Below are 20,200 nucleotides of genomic sequence, written 5' to 3'. Positions count from 1 at the left end.
ACCGTGATGATGTGTGATAGGTTGAGAAACTCGAATGTGAGTGATAGACTCAAAGTAAAGCACTAAGGACTGTTATTCTAAATTTGGGTTGGATAATTTATAAAATGTTTTAGTTATGATCCGGATACCTTCGACAGGGAGGTTATTAAAGAACTCACTGGATGATAACTTGGTTTAACCATTAAGGTTTTTTGTTTCTTTTGTTTTACCATGTCATCAGAATTTTATGTTAAATCGCATTAATACATATAGATTGCTGGATGATACGGTACAATTAATGGCATACAAGGCTCATAGTCTGTGTCTTGTGTTAACACCCAAGGATGAAAATGAAGCTGACGGGCATGGAGACTAGCATCACATGGGCATACAACGTAACGGATGGACGGTTCTTTCCCCAGTCTAGAGACGCATCGAGGGTGGTGTGAAATTACTGTATTTTTTCTCTTCCCTGCTTAAGTCAATATGTTTTTAGGTTTCAGGGAACATAAGAGAGATCATTGTTCCAGAGGAGGGACTGATGTATATTGACTAATTGATTTGACATTGTTTTAGTATGTTTATAACTTTAGAAGTGCATTAGGAGTTGTGACCATTGTGTTATGGGTTAGATGGAGTGACATATGTGCAAATGTATCTGTAGCAGAAACCTGGTACACATGAGGCCTGTGTTTGAGACATAGTGTTTACATAAGGCTGTTAAGTGGGATGGAATGTGACTGGGGTGGAGATCTGTGGGGTCTCATAAATGAAGGTTGTGGTGATAGAGTGGTATCATTCTCAGAGACTATGTATATTGTTACAGGAGATAGCTCGTAGGAGAGGGAGGACAGCTAACTGTACACAATATAGGGACTATTATGGAATTCAGTTGAAAGTTACACATACCCAGATCTTGGTGAGAGTAGCAGAGATAGTGAAGGCATTTCAGACACTATTGTCAACTTTCAAGAAACCTGTGTCTCAGAGTTTTGTTAGGTTGGATATTCTTCCAAAGTCATTAATCTCTTTCCCATTTACAACAGCCAGCGAACACTTGACGAATTCCATGCAGTAGTTATTCTCACAGCAGTCACTGTAGGGACAGTAATTAAAGGAGGCTATAGTAACAGCATGGATTTGGAGTACAGTGCAAATTAGGGATTTTGAGGTATGCGTAGTGCAGTGTCAGTAATAGCAGGGGTTACTTTAGTAGAATTGTTGGGATATAATTTTATGAGGACTCATGCCACGTGGCTTGGTAGCTGGTACCTGGGAGACCGATGAGGGTATCGGCGGGCTGTTATTCACGTCACAAACTAGTGATCTTGCCATAAGGGGAGAGTCTATGTTGTCCTGTTGTCAGGAAATGACCCATGCGTTGCAGTGTGTATATTCCCAGGTGAAAGCGGCACATGAGGAGCAGGAGATAACCAAGGGTACGGGCTGAATTCTGGAGATTGAGTTTACATCAAGATACACCAGGCGGGACAGCGTTGGTCTGGTCCACACACAGCACTCCTTTCAGCACCTGCAGCGGTAAAGATCGTCGTGTCTCTTCTCGGTGAGTTCACACTTCTCACGTTAAATGAGATCCAGCTACATAATGGGTGAGCGTGAAGACGCCATGACAGAGGAAGCGGAGCTAATGAGAGAGAGAAAGACTAGATTCTACTGTAGACATACAGATGGGTTGGGTCTGGGAGCTACTTTAACCGCCATAGTTGGGTTGGGTTGGTTGCTTTATTGGTTAATGCATCATATAAAAGGATAGATTTTGGGGTAATTGTCAGAGGTGTGGACTCGAGTCAGACTCGAGTCACAAATATGATGACTTGCAACTAGACTTTGACTTTAACACCAATGACTCGTGACTTGACTTGGACTTGAGCCTTATGACTCGACCTGACTTGATACCCTAAAAATGATGCTATTAAAAAAAGTGTGCAACGCATCAACTCTTCATTTAACGGATTACAGTTTGAATCAGACAGCAGCCAATCAAATTGTGCCAGCTGAGAAAAAGTTGTACGTGGCAGTGCAGAGGAACGTCGGCGGGTGAATTCAGTCGGAGTCCTTGGAAAGATGATACCCCAAATTATTATTTTCGGATATAAAGACGACGCTGTATCAACAAAAAACGGATTGTAACTTGCAAAACATGCAGGAAGAAAATTACAGACGGAGGCGCAACAATTTCCAACTTTGTTCGACATTTGAAGCTGCTCAAAGAACGGTAAGTCGTGGCTAATATAGCCGACAGCTATATATTTTATTACTTTACTAGTGTATCATGTAGGCTAACGTAACGTTAAATCAATGAGCCTCCACACGGTCAGTCAGTGCGGGAACGTGATCATTGCACCCAAGATTGAGCTACTACTGGCTAGGCAATTGGTAGCCTAAATCCTACCTGATGTTACTGCTGTTCCTAAAACCATTGACATACGTTAGCCTACTGTAACCACACAGAGGGAGTGTGTGTGTGTGTGTGTGTGTGTGTGTGTGTGTGTGTGTGTGTGTGTGTGTGTGTGTGTGTGTGTGTGTGTGTGTGGGCGATTGTGTACAAGCCTACATCGTGCCCGATTGCGCCCCATAGTGATCCTCGATAGTCGATCACTACTGGGGGGGGGGGGGCTTTCTCACGGCTACCCATGTATTTCCATAGAAATATAACATTTATTTGGAAAGTAATAAATATATAGATATTTTTAAAAGCATTCATGATTTGCGTAAATGTAATATGCTAACTATTACTCTTGTTAAAAATATGAAATGGTATTACATTTGGTGAAGAGCATATTATGACTTTAGGACTTAAGACTTGACTTGATCCTTGACGGTCTTGACTTGGGACTTGACTTGGGACTTGAGTGCTAAGACTTGAGACTTACTTGTGACTTGTAAGACAATGACTTGGTCCCACCTCTGGTAATTGTACACTTGACAACATTCTGAAGACATTGATGTGAAAGCATATACAGTGCTGAGTTACCTCAAGAGGATGTAGCGTTGATTAGGACTACCCACTTGCCTATCAGGTGACGTGGCTATCATGTGGCAATGGAGGAGATGGGGAACAAAGTGAAAATGACATGGCTTGGGAACACCTCTCGGAGCCTGTGGCCGGAAAGGGGAAGACTGGGTGAAAGCATGAGTAGGTTCTCTAGGGCCTTCATTTTTGTGGAATCCAGCAGAAAAGTATCCTGGAGGCACAGAGTCAGGCGAGAGAGAGTGGGAATTGTCATGTTATCAGACGTTGGGTTTTCATGCATATATAATTATGCATAGCTTACATAGCTTGTTAATACTGTTATGTTTTGTGTTTCTTGTTGCTTTTCAAGTCTTGTACTATCACTCTCTTAGGAACCAGAAGGAGGAAGTTGAAAAGAAAGAAGGCTCCAGCGGACAGGTTATTTTCAGTGTGCTACGAGAAATGGAAATAAGAGTGTGCATGGTGTGACTATAGAACAGAGCCCATAAGTCTCTGAGTTTGTAAACCTCACTGTGAATGTTAATCATGTTTTTTAGTTTTTTGTGTTCATGTTTTGTTGTCATTGTTTGTTGATTTATAAGTAATTTCCAAGTTTATATAAATTGAACAGTAGGAAGCTATTGTTCAAAAGGAGGGACTGTTGGGTTCTGATTTCTTGACTTATGAAATATACTTATTCCTTTCACTGAGGGAGAGAGGGTAATTTTTAACAAAGGGTTAAATATCAGTGCTTGTGTGAATGTCTTTTGTCTGTACAGCTGTTTGACCCTTTGGGATGAATAAACTTGGTTTTATCTTTCATAGTGTCCGTCGAGTTCTTACTCTGATAATTAGAACCTAACACCATGTTACCTGATGTAATGGATGAATCAATGCCCCTCGTTTGGTGGCTGAGGCAGAATACCACAAGATTTCTCTGTGTAACATCTTATTTCATCCAACCCGCCCCTCCTCCCCCATCCACGCCAGTAACCGTATTAATCCTCAACCTAACATGATGACATGTCATGGTTTTTCCTACTCATGTAACCTGGCTTACACGTTCTCCTCATGGTGACCTCCATAAAGATCTGTTGGCCTGGTATCAATGCACCAGGATTGGGACCCTTGTAAAACACACAAAATCACACAACCACCCTTTCACCAAACTTAATCAGTGTTTATTCTAGAAATACATGTTTCACATTGCAATACATGTTCATATAAAGTAATTGCCTTTTACAATGAAATGCTCACATTACTTTTGATATGATCCCCTTCTAATTTGTTGAAATACATTTTACTATTACTTAATCCGACCGCTGTTAATTGATAATCACTTAACCGTTTGGTAGACCTATAGATTTTATATTGGTTGGTCTACTGCAGATTTTGAGAACTACATAACGAAAAAGTATTTTTGTTAAGTATTAACATGTGAAGCATGATATATACTGTACTGCACTATTACCACTATTCTGATATTACTTCACAGTAAATTAAAAAAATCAGACAATGACAAGATCAGAGATGTACTGTATGTAATGCATCCCTTATACTGTGAACATATATCCAAAATTAAGTTGCTGGGGTATTTTTCTTTACTAAAATTGCATTGGCCAATACAGTACTGCAATATATGCCATTTACGAAGCAGGTATTTTTATCCAAAGTGACAACAGTGAGTGCTCACATTTTTGCATGTGACCCCAGTGGGAATCAAACCGACCACCCTGGTGTTGCTAGTGCCATGCTCTTAATACTGTAACTGAGCCACACAGGACCACTACAATACATACATACATACAATACAATACTGTAAAATACAATACATGATTACAATACAAGTGGAATGTGTATGATTGTCGTCCCCATGAGCATGCTACCCTCCGCCAGGCCATGGACGAAGCATGCAATGACATCAGAGTGCAAAGCTGTTATCAAGGCAAAGGGTGGCTACTTTGAAGAATCTAAAATATAAAATGTATTTTTATTTGTTTAACACTTTTTTGGTTACTATATGGTTCCATATGTGTTATTTCATAGTGTTGATGTCTTCACATTTATTCTACAATGTAGAAAAATAAAGAAAAACCCTTGAATGAGTAGGTGTGTCTAAACTTGACTGGTAGCTTGGATTCACCATGCCAAAAACAATTCCCCAGGTGCGTGAACAATGAGGACATTTACTGTGATGTCGATGAGAACCTACAGATAAATGCTCTACTGGCTTGATGCAAACTAGTGCCTGCTAAACGTTATGTTTCTTTCATTCGTTTAATTTCTTTCATTTGATTACAGTACACCTATATTGTAATGACATTGAACAATATATTTTTGCATCAATGATTGTAAAAGATGTCTTCAATTATCACACACCTTTGATCACACATAGGATAGAAATTATGGAAATTTGATATTCCATTTTTGGTTGATATTGCCTAATGTGAAAACAGTGTAATATTCTGTAATGTACAGTACTGTAGCATATTGCATTCAAAGGAACATTTTTAAACATGTACAGTATCTTGAATTTTTTGCTATTGGATTAACTGGTTAACTGGTAAATTGAGAAGATATCATCATTATCATTCCTAAGAGTTTAGAAAATTCGGCACATACCTGGCACCAAAGCGATTGAAAAAAACTGTATTATACATTGTCTGAGGTTGAGACTGATAGGCTGTGGAGCTTTGGCCAGTGTTGACCATACTCACATGATGCCTAAAATTTGGAAATAGAATTAGGGCAAGAAAATAGAATAGAATATGGAAATAGAATGTGTGTGTGTGTGTGTGTGTGTGTGTGTGTGTGTGTGTGTGTGTGTGTGTGTGTGATTGATTGCGTGATTGATTGCGTGATTGATTGCGTGATTGATTGCGTGATTGATTGTGCCCGTGTGGGTCGCGTGACTACCACACTACAACCGGATGGTTGAAATTGATCTGGCAAAACAATGGACGTATCCTCATAAACGTCTCTGTAAAGCATCCAGGAACATGTGTTGCTTTATATTCTCAAGTCTAAATCACTGAGCTGCTTCATATGGGAGCCCAATTTTCATTTACATGGATATGGGGTTCTCTTTCTCTCTCTATCTCTCTTTCTCCCCTCTCTCTCTCTCCCTCCCTCTCTCTCTCCGTCTCCCTCCCGCTCGCTCTCTCTCTCGCTCTGTGTGTGTGATGGGGAACTGTTTTCCATCCTCCACCTCATTGACTCATCAGGCTCATCATACTTTCTAAACACATTGTCAAGGGTGTAGATATCTGTTATTGTAATGTAGATGGGTTTTATTGGTTCAATGTTTATCTCTGATATGTTAGTAAATTTTATTTCTTCCATCTGGATGCCTTGCCTATGATGTAAGGGCGTGATGGCTGTGTGTGCCAGAGTGTTTGTGTGTGTGTGTGTGAGTGAGTGAGTGCTCTCATTCCATCTCTCACCTGCAGAAGACCCCCATGCCGTCCAGTAGGTAGCACTGGCCTCCGTTGAAGCAGTAGCTGGGCAGTGTGTCGCAGGGGGAGCGGCAGGTTCCATTCTGCTTCACGTAGCCCTGGCGGCAGCCACCGGCCCCGTCTGAGCCATCCACAGGTAACGCTGGAGGGGGGGCCGCAGGGCCCTCTGGAGCAGCAGCAACACCCCCACTGGGCAGCCTCTTGTCTGGGGTGAAGGAGCCGGAACCTGGGGGAGCCCTGGGCCTGGAGCGCGATGGAGGCCCGGCAGTTAGCCTCAAGTCGTCATCCCCATCCAAGGTATCAGTAGTGGTGCTGTAGGAGTACTCATCAGGGGTGGGTGACGCACCGTCTTCGTACGGCGTGAGGTAGTCGTAGGATTCTGGCATGTCCCAGGAAGTGGGGTCGCCGCCCTGGAGCTCGTGGGCCAAAGAGGAGGGAGAAGGCGGGGCTAGGTCCAGGCCGCGGCCGCGAGAGGCGGGGTCAAAGAAGTCTACCGTGAGGACGTCCGGGTGGGAGGGGTTAGCAGCGGCGGGTGGAGGGGCAGTGGTGGTGGCCAGATTGGCTACTCCTTCTTGGAAGGGGCGGTCCAGGTCGAAGACGTTGTCTCTGGCGTTCAGCCACGGTGGGTCGGTGTGCTCCTCTTCATCCTCTTCCTCGCCACGGGGGTTGCTAGGCAGCAGGAGCTCTGTCTCTGCTGAGTCGGGGCTGATCCTGGGCGGGGCCACCACCTCCTCCTCGGCTGGCAACACCCCTTCTCCCAGCATGCCACTGCCCTGCTCCTCTTCGGAGCGCGGCATGTGGCCGGGCCTCTGGGTCACCGTGACGACGGGGCTGACTGAGCTGCTGACCCGGGTCACCGTGGTAACGACATCATTCACTTTGGCCGCTTCCTCGACCTTACTGGGCAGGGATGTCACATTGGCTGTGGTGTCCAACTCAGTGACATTGGCCCCCAGGGTGTTCCCTGCAAACATACAAGAAAACAATGTTGTCAGGGCCATGAGTGAATATCCTTTTATCAATCTGTCCACTTAATGTCATTCATAATACAAAACACAGACACAAGAACTAGACCTACTATAAGCGGCAGAGATACAGATGTAGGATCTTAATTGGAGCCAGTTTGCTACGGCATGAAAATAATCCTGCAGCAACAGGAAATGTGAATTATTATGTCCATTAGAATTAATAAACCTTTTTTGTAGGAGTTGATACATTTTTCGTTAGGGCAAGTCAAGTCTGACATTTTTTAAGTGGAAATTACAAACCTTAGAAGCCTTTTTAAATCTCAGATACACTACACGTTTGCATTTCCTGCTGTGCAGGAAAATTCTCAGCCACAAAAGAGTGATAAAATTAACATCCTACATCTGTAGTAAACAAACACCAACCGAACAAACTATGAGATGACCAGTGACTTTCTTGCATTGAGGCTTCAGCCAAAAATCCACACACGAGTTGTGTCAACCATTGAATGACTGAACATATCGTGACTCAAGTCCCTAGTCATTGGGCGGTATCTGTCTCCCAAACTGGCTCAACAGTCCAACATTACCCTGAGGCTAAAATGCAAAACAAATTAAACCAAGATGGACTGGCCATATACTTATCCACTGGTAAATGACTTCAGCCAAGTGTAGCTCCTTATTCCTCTCCTAAAGCAGCTTTGGCGAACCCCATGGATTATGTGTAATAATTGACTAATGTACTTGAATGGCAAGGAGCTGAGATTAGGGATTATGGTTTGGGGTTTAGGGTCTCCGGGGGCTCCCTGTGGGAGGTGGAGTGATCTGGAGGGGAGACGGTCATATGGCATCTTCACCCTGCAGTCTCACAGAGAGCAGCGCTGAGAGAAACACAGTGAGACGTATTACTTTAACCAGACAAACATGTAGTTCAGTGAAAAAGTGTTGGACTTACTTATCAGTAAGAGAGACCAACATGTTTTCTTTCACAGAAATTCTATAATCATATTTAATAAGCGCTATGCCATTTGTGACGTGATGTCTCGGTTTCAGCGTGAAAACGAAGAAGACGAACCTTCACACCCACACAAACCGTTATCTCATATGAAACAATATAACTATTTCTTCATTAAAAGTGGTGCGTGACAACCAAATAACTCACAAAGCTTCAACAAAACCAGTTGCTGTTATACTAGAATTATTTCTAGGAAATATACAGTAGGCCTATAGAGTACTACATTACTAAGAAGATAAAGGTCGTTAATGGGTGCCGTCACGTTAGTATTATGGTAGCAGCCAGGTGGAATCCTGGGCTTTTTACTGCTGTCGTCAGAGAAACAGAGGCTTTTAAAATTAGGGTGAATTTTGAGTTAATCCATCCATCCACCAGATAGACTCATTCTGCAACTCACACTGCTGTTAAAGACATCATCTGACATTCTGAGCAGCACCGCTTCTGCCAAAACCACTATGGACCGCCATGCTTACACACATATTCAGGGAATATACTTTAAAGGAATATACTGCACACAGACACACACACACACGCATGGACACACACACACACACCACACACACACACACACACACACACACACACACACACACACACCACACACACACACACACACACACACACACACACACACACACACACACACACACACACACACACACACATACACATAGACACAGACACAGACACAGTCATTCCCTCATTAAGTGATGAACTCTACAGTGAACAGAACAGGCTAGCTAACTCTGTGTGAGTAGTCCCCAGGGGAGCAGGCTACTCAACAGACAGCTCCCTCTGACGGTAAAGAGACACTTTAGTCACACTTCTGTATTTGTTCAGCTCTAACAATCACTCAGTCACTTTGTGTCTTTTATAGTTGTATGTCTGGAAAACAAACAGAGACAGAAAGTAACGTTCTAAAGACAAGGTCTGTCTCATTGTTTCTGGCAAAATGTCCAACCAGTAACCTGAGTCTAGGTTTCCTTTTGTTTTCACCATCAACAACTAAACTCAGCAACAACAAAAAAACGTCCCTTTTTCAGGACCCTTTCTTTCAAAGATCATTCGTAAAAATCCAAATGACTTCACAGATCTTCATTGTAAAGGGTTTAAACACTGTTTCCCATGCTTACCATAAACAATTAATGAACATGCACCTGTGGAACAGTCGTTAAGACACTAACAGCTTATAGACGTTAGGCAATTAAGGTCACAGTTATGAAAACTTAGGACACTAAAGAGGCCTTTCTACTGACTCTGAAAAACACCAAAAGAAAGATGCCCAGGGTCCCTGCTCATCTGCGTGAACGTGCCTTAGGCATGCTGCAAGGAGGCATGAAGACTGCAGATGTGGCCAGGGCAATAAATTGCAATGTCTGTACTGTGAGACACCTAAGACAGTGCTACAGGGAGACAGGACGGACAGCTGATCTTCCTCGCAGTGGCAGACCACGTGTAACAACACCTGCACATGATCGGTACATCCGAACATCACACCTGCGGGCAGGTACAGGATGGCAACAACAACTGCCCGAGTTACACCAGGAACGCACAATCCCTCCATCAGTGCTCAGACTGTCCGCAATAGGCTGAGAGAGGCTGGACTGAGGGCTTGTAGGCCTGTTGTAAGGCAGGTCCTCACCAGACATCACCGGCAACAACGTCGCCTATGGGCACAAACCCACCGTCGCTGGACCAGACAGGACTGGCAAAAAGTGCTCTTCACTGACAAGTCGCGGTTTTGTCTCACCAGGGGTAATGGTTAGATTTGCGTTTATCTTCGAAGGAATGAGCGTTACACCGAGGCCTGTACTCTGGAGCGGGATTGATTTGGAGGTGGAGGGTCCGTCATTGTCTGGGGCAGTGTGTCACAGCATCATCGGACTGAGCTTGCTGTCATTGCAGGCAATCTCAACGCTGTGCGTTACATGGAAGACATCATCCTCCCTCATGTGGTAGCCTTCCTGCAGGCTCATCCTGACATGACCCTCCAGCATGACAATGGCACCAGCCATACTACTCGTTCTGTGTGTGAATTCCTGCAAGACAGGAATGTCAGTATTCTGTCATGGCCAGCGAAGAGCCCGGATCTCAATCCCATTGAGCACGTCTGGGACCTGTTGGATTGGAGGGTGAGGGCTAGGGCCATTCCCCCCAGAAATGTCCAGGAACCTGCAGGTGCCTTGGTGGAAGGGTGGGGTAACATCTCACAGCAAGAACTGGCAAATCTGGTGCCGTCCATGAGGAAGATGCACTGCAGTACTTAATGCAGCTGGTGGCCACACCAGATACTGACTGTTACTTTTGATTTTGACCCCCCTTTGTTCAGGGACATATTATTCCATTTCTGTTAGTCACATGTCTGTGGAACTTGTTCAGTTTATGTCTCAGTTGTTGAATCTTGTTGTGTTCATACAAATATTTACACATGTTAAGTTTGCTGAAAATAAACGTAGTTGACAGTGAGAGGACGTTTCTTTTTTTGCTGAGTTTGTATCAGTATCATTCAAAGTATGGTCAGTGTAGTGGCCTAACAGCCTTAGAAATATTTGTGTGATACACGGCTGTCATTTCTGTGCAGTATAAATGTCTAGATTTCATGAATGTCGGGTTTGTCAGGGTTATTAAGTCAGGAATACTGGAGTTGTACTGCATTGGGCATCAACTCTTTCATCAATTAAAACATTCCATACATGTGGTTCTCTCTTCTAAAATGTCATATAATCACTATATAAGCAATGTCATATCATGGAGAATCATAGGCTGTCCAAAATTTGAATCTTCAAGTGATTACTTCAAGGAAAAAATAAATCATCTTCAAAGGCTTCTTAAAACCTTTTACTGCAGTGGGCTGAATCAGGGTCACACAGAGTGATTCTTGGTAGTCTTAAACAAATCTACTTTGAAAAAAAGTATACACCTCACACACATGGTTATGTGCTTAAAGAAAAGAAAACACCTGTACAATGTTAGATATAGAGTTGAAATATATTACATTTGAGTTTGCATACCAATATAACACTGTATATACTGTACATCACAGAAGACTGAAATATAACAAAACCGTTTGACATAGAAACACCGGATTTTCAGCAGGTTTTTATAAATAACGTTACATAATTATGAAATTACAAAAAATATGAATACCATTCCACCCATGAGGCCACTAGGCGATTTGGTCCTTAAACTGCAGGAAAGGTTATTAATCACTTATCACCGTAGACACACACACACTCTCTCAACCCCGTCCGTTTCTCTCTGTCTGTCTCTCTCTCTCTCCACGGAGGACACCAGTGGTGCTCTTGAAGAGCCGCTCTATTGGAGGCAGCAGTGTGTCTGTCTGCCAGAGAGCTTTGCTGATTCTCTGAAGTGAGTTTCAATTAAAAATGTATCCTCACATAGAGTCTTGTTAACCTAATTGGATTAACAAGGAGACTTTTGATGGGCCGCTGATTTCGCTGGGCACCACCGGCCAGGACTAGGGTTGTAAAATTCAGTGAACTTTTAATAAATTCCCTGGTTTCCAGAAATTCTGGTTGGAGATTTCCAGATTCCGGGAATCCTCCAACCGGGATATCGGGAAAACCAGGGCATTTATTGAAAGTTCACGGAATTTTGCGGCCTTAGCCTGGACCCATAGATAACCACTGTGAACAGCAGATCCACACCTCCCACTGGTACACAGCTATCTATCTCCTCATCACCTGACCAGGCCACAAGTAAAGGCTTTTGATTCAATAAGGAGAACTGAAGTTTAGTCATAGACTTCTGCTCACATGCAGGGAGAGTGGGCCTGTCTGTATATGTGTGGCTGTTTCTGAAGTCAAAGTAGAACACATGAAGTTGCTTACGCCATGCTTGGAGTTACTTGAGCTGAGGTTTCCATTGAAAGACTTGTATACACCAGAGACAAATAACACTCTCATTCTCTTTAAACAATGTGAAGACACTGATTTGATTTATCCAGTTGCAAGGCGAGACTATTAATACCAGTCTAAAAATACTTCATGTTGCGTTTGAGACCGTTTGTGATCAAGAAATGTTTTAGGAGATCAGAGAATACAAAACCTGCATGTCTTATCTAAAAAAAACGTTATTTGAGGTAGAAAAACAAAGCTCAAAAATGCAATGTAATTTAAAGCCTAACTTGAGGTAGGCCTACAGACGCAAAACTATTGTGTAAATCATGGATTGATATCAAAGGGAGACTTGCGTGAGATAGAGGTAGGTGACTCACCTATTCAGTAGGAGTAACCATACATCCTAAACACCAACCCAATCCCTGCCAACAAGCTACACTGTGCCCACTATGACACAGAGCCTGTTAACAAGGTTGTGGTATGCGGGATGCCAAATAAAATGGACATTAGATCCACAGGTCCAGCAGGGTGGCAGCCTGGCATGATACCACAATGGCCTGAATGGGGATTGCCAGGGCATTGCCAGGGTAGGGTCAGATCCCTGTTTAGACCTCCACCACTGATTGTCCCCCTGGCCCAGATGGAATGAGGCTCACAGGGGCCACAGCAGACCCCCGGGCCTAGGGCTGTCGGAGAGCGATGTGTGGCGGCCTGGGAGGGTGGGGGGGGGGGGGGAAATAAAGTGGTCTTTGTGCTCCCCTTTCAGACAGGACAGTCAGACAGTGTTACATAAGGGACACCCTCACCCCTTAAAGGGTATTCTGAGGTGTTTGGGGGGTATGGGGGGGGGTTGGGGTAGGTTCCAGCCCCTGTTGCGGAGGGCGTGGGTGGCGGTAATGAGAGCTATTTGGCATTGCCAGGGGCAACAGGGTTGATGTTGGCTATTTGCCAAGTCTTTTGTTTCCTGGTTAGTTGGGATGCGTTGCCTACCTCCAAATGAAACGGGGGATTGTGATTGGCTATGACAGACAGTAAAGAGACGGTGATTGTTTGTGACAGATTTAAGCTCCCATACAGTGTCTGCTGACACAGACAGGAGGATATAGGGGTGAAGGGTCAATGGTCAGGGTGGCCAGAGCAGTGAGATAAAGTACAGCCCTGCTGGCTGTAGCTGCAAATAAATATATCTGTTTATACGTCTCTGGGAAAGAGAGTGAGGGAAAGAGGGAAAGAAAGAGAGGGAGGGAAAGAGGGAGGGAAAGACTTGGAGGGAAAGAGTTGGAGGGAAAGAGAGGGAGGGAAAATGGGAGGGAAAGAGAGGGATGGAAAGAGAGAGGGAAAGGGAGGGAAAGAGGGAGGGAAAGAGAGGGAGGGAAAGAGAGAAAGGAGTTGAGAGAGAAATGGAGAGATAGAGCGGAGGGAGGCACAGAATAAGCGAGAGAGAGTATGGAGATGCGAAGAGTGAGAGTGTAAGATAGGAGGATGGTGTAGTGAAAAAGATAAGCAGACGGAATGGCAGTTAGGAGCGCATGAGAGAGAGAGAGAGAGAGAGAGAGAGAGAGAGATGAACAGCAAAGGATGATAGTCAAGTGAAAAGGATTATGAGGTTGTGTGTGAGAGAGTGAGTGTGACTGATCACTCGTTTCCATTGATTTTATAGTGAGCTCCCTCTAAACAATCCTCAAGAGAGGACCTTCAAGCTGTATGTAGACACACACACACACACACACACACACACACACACACACACACACACACACACACACACACACACACTATATAACCATTATTAATAATACCTTTTTCTCTTTACTCAATACCACTCATTAATATCGATGAAAGTGGATATGCATTCAGCAGACTAATACCCCTGCATAATACCCCTGCACTGATTTCCACCTACCACTCTGCCACTCTCTCAATCTCTCTCTCTCCTTCTCTCTCTCTCTATACCTTCCTCCCTCCATCACATTAAACCTTTCATTTCTGTGCTCAACAGGTGGCAGGCTGGAGGAGGGCTGTGTTGCCATGGCAGCGGTCTTGCCCTCACTGTGCAGAGAGAGAGTTGATGCAGCGTTGCTAACCTAACAGATCTGCACACAAACACACGCATGCACGCACACACTACAAGGACAAAACGCTAATACTCACATTTTCAGACAGAAATATTCATTGCGTAAGAACAAAGGTTGTGTGTGCAGGTGTGTGGCTTACGTAACACTTGAAGTTTGTGTGTGCCTGGTTGTGTGTGTGCATGTGTGTTATCAAAATGCAGAACAGGGGGCCTGTCCTCTCTCAGCATGCCCCTACGGTGTCCATACTCTACTCCTTTACCCTCCTGCTTCCTCCTGATTGGTTTAAGTCAGCAGTTCCCAACCAGAGGTACTAGGAACCCTGGGGTACTTGGCCTATACATAGGGGCACTTGAGACTCATGATACCATAAAATGCACACGAGGGGGTACCACAGGGGTCCTCCAGGCAGAGCTAAATTCAGTTGGTGGTATACAGTAACTGAAAAAGGTTGGGAACCACTGATTTAAGTGATTAGCCTAATTAAAAATCAAGGATTCGATAAACTCCCAGCTTTCAAAGGCATCCAGGGATAACACAGACCACATTAATCCAGCTATCAGTAATCTTATCCATGTTATTCTTGTTTTTCTTTTGTTCTTTCTTGGGCTGGTTCAGCTGAATGTGGTAGTATGGTGGATTTCTTTATTAATATATAATAACATATGCCATTTAGCAGATGCTTTTATCCAAAATGACTTACAGTCACGCATGCATACATTTTACATATGGGTGGTCCAGGGAATGGAACCCACTATCCTTGTGTTGCAAGCGCCTCGCTCTACCAACTGAGCTACAGAGGACCACCTCTTTGACAGGGGGAGGTAGGGGAATGAATACTAATAGGACAGGGCTCAACTATGGAAGCCGTCTCGGTGATGTAATACGCTCTGCTTGCATTGCAGAGCACGGTTCGCTGTGTGGAGGAGACTAGATGTGCGCTGACACATTAGGAGGCGCGTGCACTGACATGAACTCACTGACACGCACACAGACTACTAGAACATACAAGAACACAAAGACACACACTTATTCTTAACACTATCACAACCTATGGGAATGCTCACACACACTTATAAACGGCTGGCCAGGTCAAGCCAACCGACACCCATGTTAATGGTCCCCTGCTGGCAACTGGAGGCAGAACCTTGGAGCAGGGGGGTGCAGGTGGTAGGACAGAGAGAACGGGAAAACACTATTTTGTCTTCTTCTCTGCTTGTCCCCATGCTTCTCCTCCTCTGATGAGATGCAAAATCACTCCACAATCCCCCTGAAGCAACACCGAGAGGAACTGCTTGGGAAGGAGGGTGTGCCTAAAGCGGGTTTCATGTTACACATGCAGAGGCATCTTTGCGCTGAGCATGGAGGTGGAGTGCAGAGATTCTACCAAGCAGCATGTGAGGTGCTGGGGGTTGAGGTTGTCCTAGTGATTCTAATGATTTCAGCTCTCCATCGGTGATGTGTCCAACCTAGCAGTGAACAAAGCTCATTGTATAACTAATGTGAAATGAGTAACGTATACTACTGGGACTAGAGAAAGGAAGGACTACACCCATTGGCAGGTGTTTTCTAATGAGCAGACCAATGTAAGAAGGATATGTAGGTAGACTGTTTTAGCATGTGGCATATCTAACCTGGGTCACATTTACCATTCCACAGAGCACATACAACAGTGGCATCATACAGAACACACAGACACACACACACAGACACACACAGAGAGAGCGAGATGTGCACTATTTCTCCAATTTACTTTATATTGATTTTAAAATGACTGTTATGATCAAAATGTGTGTTTTTTCCTAAACTGCTATATAAAAGGCTGGGGGGATTTGGCTTGAAGATTAACACACTGCGTTTCAAAGATAATCTGTCCGCGGCAGATGTGTGTCAGCAGGCCAGAGGAGAGCAGAGGAAAGGAGGGAGAGGCAGGCAGGAGGGAGAAGCAGGCAGGAGGGGGAGGCAGGCAGGAGGGAGAAGCAGGCAGGCGGGCGGGGAGGTCCATCATTCCCAGAGTCCATCACCATGCTGGCCCCAGGGACATAAATCCTGGAAATGTGGCTGAGCCTTGACTACCATTACCCCCTCCATCACCCGTCCAAACCCGCTCACACAGCCGTCATTCTGAGTGGGGGAGGGGAGATGCCCTTACAGCCCTCACTACTACCCCCTAACCATCTCTTCACTTCACTATGGAAGACTGAAAATGGTACCAACAACTGTCATTGTTAGGGACACCATTCTTTGGTCACCACAGTGTTCACAGTAGAAGGAGCAGGTGGTGCCACTGCCACAGCCCACAGGTGAAGCAAGAAAATGAATAAAAGCCTAGTTCACACATTTTGTGGCACAAATGTTTTTAATTGTATTTTTATCAGAGGGTGCCCTACTTTACTGAAGATATGATTGTATAAACTTGGAATGGCTGACGTTATATTATATATTCACCCATTTAATCAGGACATTGTTTGAGCATGTCTTAGCGCATCGGTACCGTCTTCAGTGCCCTGTTGCTGGGCGGTGATGGGCATAAACGGATCCTCTTTTTGCCGGTTGGACAATAGTGCACCAACCCGGACCAGCGACGCGCCAGGGAGATTCCAGTCTCCAGAGGCTACACAGACGGGTTTTTATACTGACATATGGATAAATAAATATAGCCTATCATCCCATCCTTCCGCAGACTACATTGCCTGTAGAGTACCAATTCACGCTCCCATTCCTACAATCACTGGACATTATCCTCCCATCCAAGCAGAAGGGGCCAAACATAAAATCTAATGGTAATGGCGACCGAGTAAGGAAATGTAAATAAAATGAATAAACTAGATTAGGTAGCCTATATCCCCATGATGTCATATTGATTCTATCCCTAGGCTATTCATATCCAACAACATTATTAAAATATAAGAAGTGGCTGTGATTCAGCATGAGACAAGGAGGATAGAGAGTTTTCAGTGTCTTTTCACGTTTTCTATAAAAGCCAAGGCGCGCTGTATCAGAATGTCCGTTCAGATTGGTTGATGAATAATGCAACAGAGACCCCGACCGTAATCCTGCCTTTGTGTCGCCTGGCTCCATCATTGCCATAGTGACAGCAGCAGCCTCGGGGGAGCAGTCCTAGCGCATCGGCTCGCCACTATTACCCCGTAACACCGATACCGAGAGTGGGTCATTGCTGAAAGGCAATTGTGCCATCCGGCTCTCCAAAAACCAATACAACCTCCATGCAATTGTCTCTCTTTGGAATTGACACATTGCCCGACAATATCCCACCCAGAATGTCATCTCATAACACAAATAAAATATTGGTTTGCGTCCTGGGCAAAGATAACCTATGGTGCAGTGCTTAATGACACTATTCTGAGAGTGAGCGCATGAACAGTCGGCTCTAGCCTACAATAGAAGACTCACTGGCCACCTTTGTTGGACTGACTCTCTGTGCAAGTGTGTTTTGTCACTGGTTTCACGGTGGTCTGCCTATTATACACATCCGAGGGAAAACAAAGAGACAACCCATGCTTTCTTGTGAGTCAAAAATTATATTATTTCTTACCATGTACAAAGAGGGGAATCAAGTGTAGAACCAGAATGCTTGACAGCAGCAGTTGCCTCCAGCATCCCGTGCAAAACCTCGCTTCCTTTCCGTTCATGCTTGCGTGTGATAATGGCCAGAAAATCGGATGAAAATCCCTCTGAAAATGAAGTGTTCAAAATTGAATTAATCCGAATAGTAAATCGTTTGATTTGATTTGTGCCCCCTATCCACGTTAGACTTCCGCCTCCCTGCGCTTCTCCATAGTAACTTCGTCTTGAGTAGTGTGCTCGTATTTACTTATCCCCCTTCTTCAATTAACCACAGTTCAATCGTTCAAGGCCCCGTCGCCACCGAATATCGGCCAGACGGAGACCTCGCACAGCCAAGGATGGACGTTCCGTACTGGAGCTGAGTTGAGCGCAAGCGAAAGCTGCGGCTCCGTTTGTTTTTGATTAGAGCGATGGCACTTCACCATAGGACGGCTGGCAACGCTCCGCGGAATGTGATGCGATCGGCACTGTTCTCACCATCTGGGAAGGGAAAAGGATTGTTGCTGCCCCCCTCCCCCGGTCTCCTACTCCTACCCCTCCTCTTCCCAAGGCTTTTTTCCTTTCAATAATTTGGACCAATTTGCTATTCAACTGAGACTTGGATCTTGCCAGTGCACACACAGCTCAGCGCTTCAGCAGCCTTTTAAACACAATTTATCAACGGAGACTTAAAATAAAATATATAATACTTCTGCGTGAGCGCGCAGGCGTGTGCTTATTTTCCACTGTCAAATGTTTCAAACATTTCCCTGAAGAGATTGATGGCTTTGGCCAAATGTTTGAATAAATCAAGTTAAATATAAATCATGGGTTTATTCGGTGCATGGGCCACATGCCACATAACAGTTGGATGAGAGGGAGATTTAAAGTAAAGTAGTGATTTAATGCTTTAGAAACAACATGTTTTGGTTAATTGTGTGTTAAGATAAAGAAACAAACAGCAGAGAGGGGGCGGGGTGTGAGAGACATTGGGATGCAGTGATGAATGCATGAGGGCCCAGACGGTGGGGGTCCCATACATTCTTTCACAAGCTACCAGCTCTTACAGTCTCAGTTCAGAATTGGGCTAGATGTTCATCAAACGTGAAATTTCGAACGTGAAATTTCGAAGTTCTTCCAAACGTGAAATGTCAAGGTGTTTAAGGTTTAGTTTAGGCATTTTTATGGTTGGGGTTGAGTTTAGGCATTACATCCAAATTCTTAAGATTAGGCATTAACTCCGAATGGATAGGCTTAAAACAATAGTATCAAAAACGTTCTATTGCTGGATTCCAACATGCAACCTTTGGAATCAGAGGCAGATGCTTGAAGATACTTACCGGTGCTCACTGTTGCCCCTAGTGGGCGTTTTACACTTCATCTCCGGACGTTCTCAGACATGGATGGACTTATACTGAATACTGAAGAATACTGACTTGTATCACGGGTGACCTGGCTGGCCACAAGACCATGGAGGAAGACCATGGAGGAAGAGGGGAAGAAGCCCCGGCAACAGGCTTTTATGTTGTGTGTGTGCATGTTTGTGTGAGCGTGCGAAAGCTTGCCTGCACGTGCATGTGTGTGTGTGTGTGTGTGTGTTACAAGTTAATAAAACATTTTAAATGTTTTTGAAAATGCTACATTAGTTAAATTAATTGTGGAAAGTAAGTAAAAATGCAGTGTGAAACAAATTAATAATTGACTGCTATTTCAAATTAGACTTTTCAACGTGTTCACGTAGGCAGGGTTCAGCAAAATTAAGGATGGTACTCACACATCCTACCTCTCCAACACACCTGACCTGAGGATGATCGCTTTGCTTTCCTGTGAGGGCTTTGTGTGTGTGTAAATGTGTGTGCTCGCTCCCTCCAGACTGCCTGCAGCCCCCCTGCCTACCAATACTCCTCTTTGGGGGAGCAGACAGACAGACAGACAGACAGACAGACAGACAGACAGACAGACAGACAGACAGACAGACAGACAGACAGACAGACAGACAGACAGACAGACAGACAGACAGACAGACAGACAGACAGACAGACAGACAGACAGACAGACAGACAGACAGACAGACAGACAAATGGCTGGTGGCCACTCATTCTCCCCTCAATGAACTTTGCTTAGATCTTGAAATCATCTATCAGAACTCTCCTTCACCAACTGTTGTCATAGTCTGCAGTCCCCATGCTTTTTAAACACAGTATACAGAGACTTTGTTAGTATCCTCTATGTCCTGAGAGACTGTGTATATATTAACATTTGAGATGGGGTCGATTGAGTCAGAGCGACTTAACTTTCACTACCCTCTCTACT

At 44.4% G+C, this 20,200-nt stretch overlaps 1 protein-coding gene across 12 annotated transcripts in view; it reads right to left on the bottom strand.

Moving 5' to 3' along the window:
* Positions 1-18,494, bottom strand: part of cspg5a (chondroitin sulfate proteoglycan 5a) — a 46,597-nt gene extending 28,103 nt beyond the window's left edge. For 2 of the 12 annotated variants that reach the window (XM_014162787.3, XM_014162802.3), the window contains exons 1-2: positions 17,877-18,475; positions 6,397-7,372 (exon numbers count right to left, since the gene is read on the bottom strand). In XM_014162787.3, the coding sequence (XP_014018262.2) occupies positions 6,397-7,372; positions 17,877-17,973 (1,073 nt within the window). In that variant the 5' untranslated portion in view covers positions 17,974-18,475. Of the gene's footprint in view, positions 1-6,396; positions 7,373-17,876 lie in introns of all 12 variants that reach the window. The other 10 variants (XM_045702875.2, XM_014162839.3, XM_014162810.3 and 7 more) reach the window with 10 other exon arrangements.
* Between the last annotated feature and the right edge of the window lie 1,706 nt (positions 18,495-20,200).

This window comes from Salmo salar, chromosome 02 (genome assembly GCF_965601325.2).
Source record: "Salmo salar chromosome 02, fSalSal1, whole genome shotgun sequence".
Classification (NCBI taxonomy): Eukaryota; Metazoa; Chordata; class Actinopteri; order Salmoniformes; family Salmonidae; genus Salmo; species Salmo salar.
Note: the sequence above shows the minus strand (reverse complement) of the source record. Positions and strands in the feature narration are given on the sequence as shown.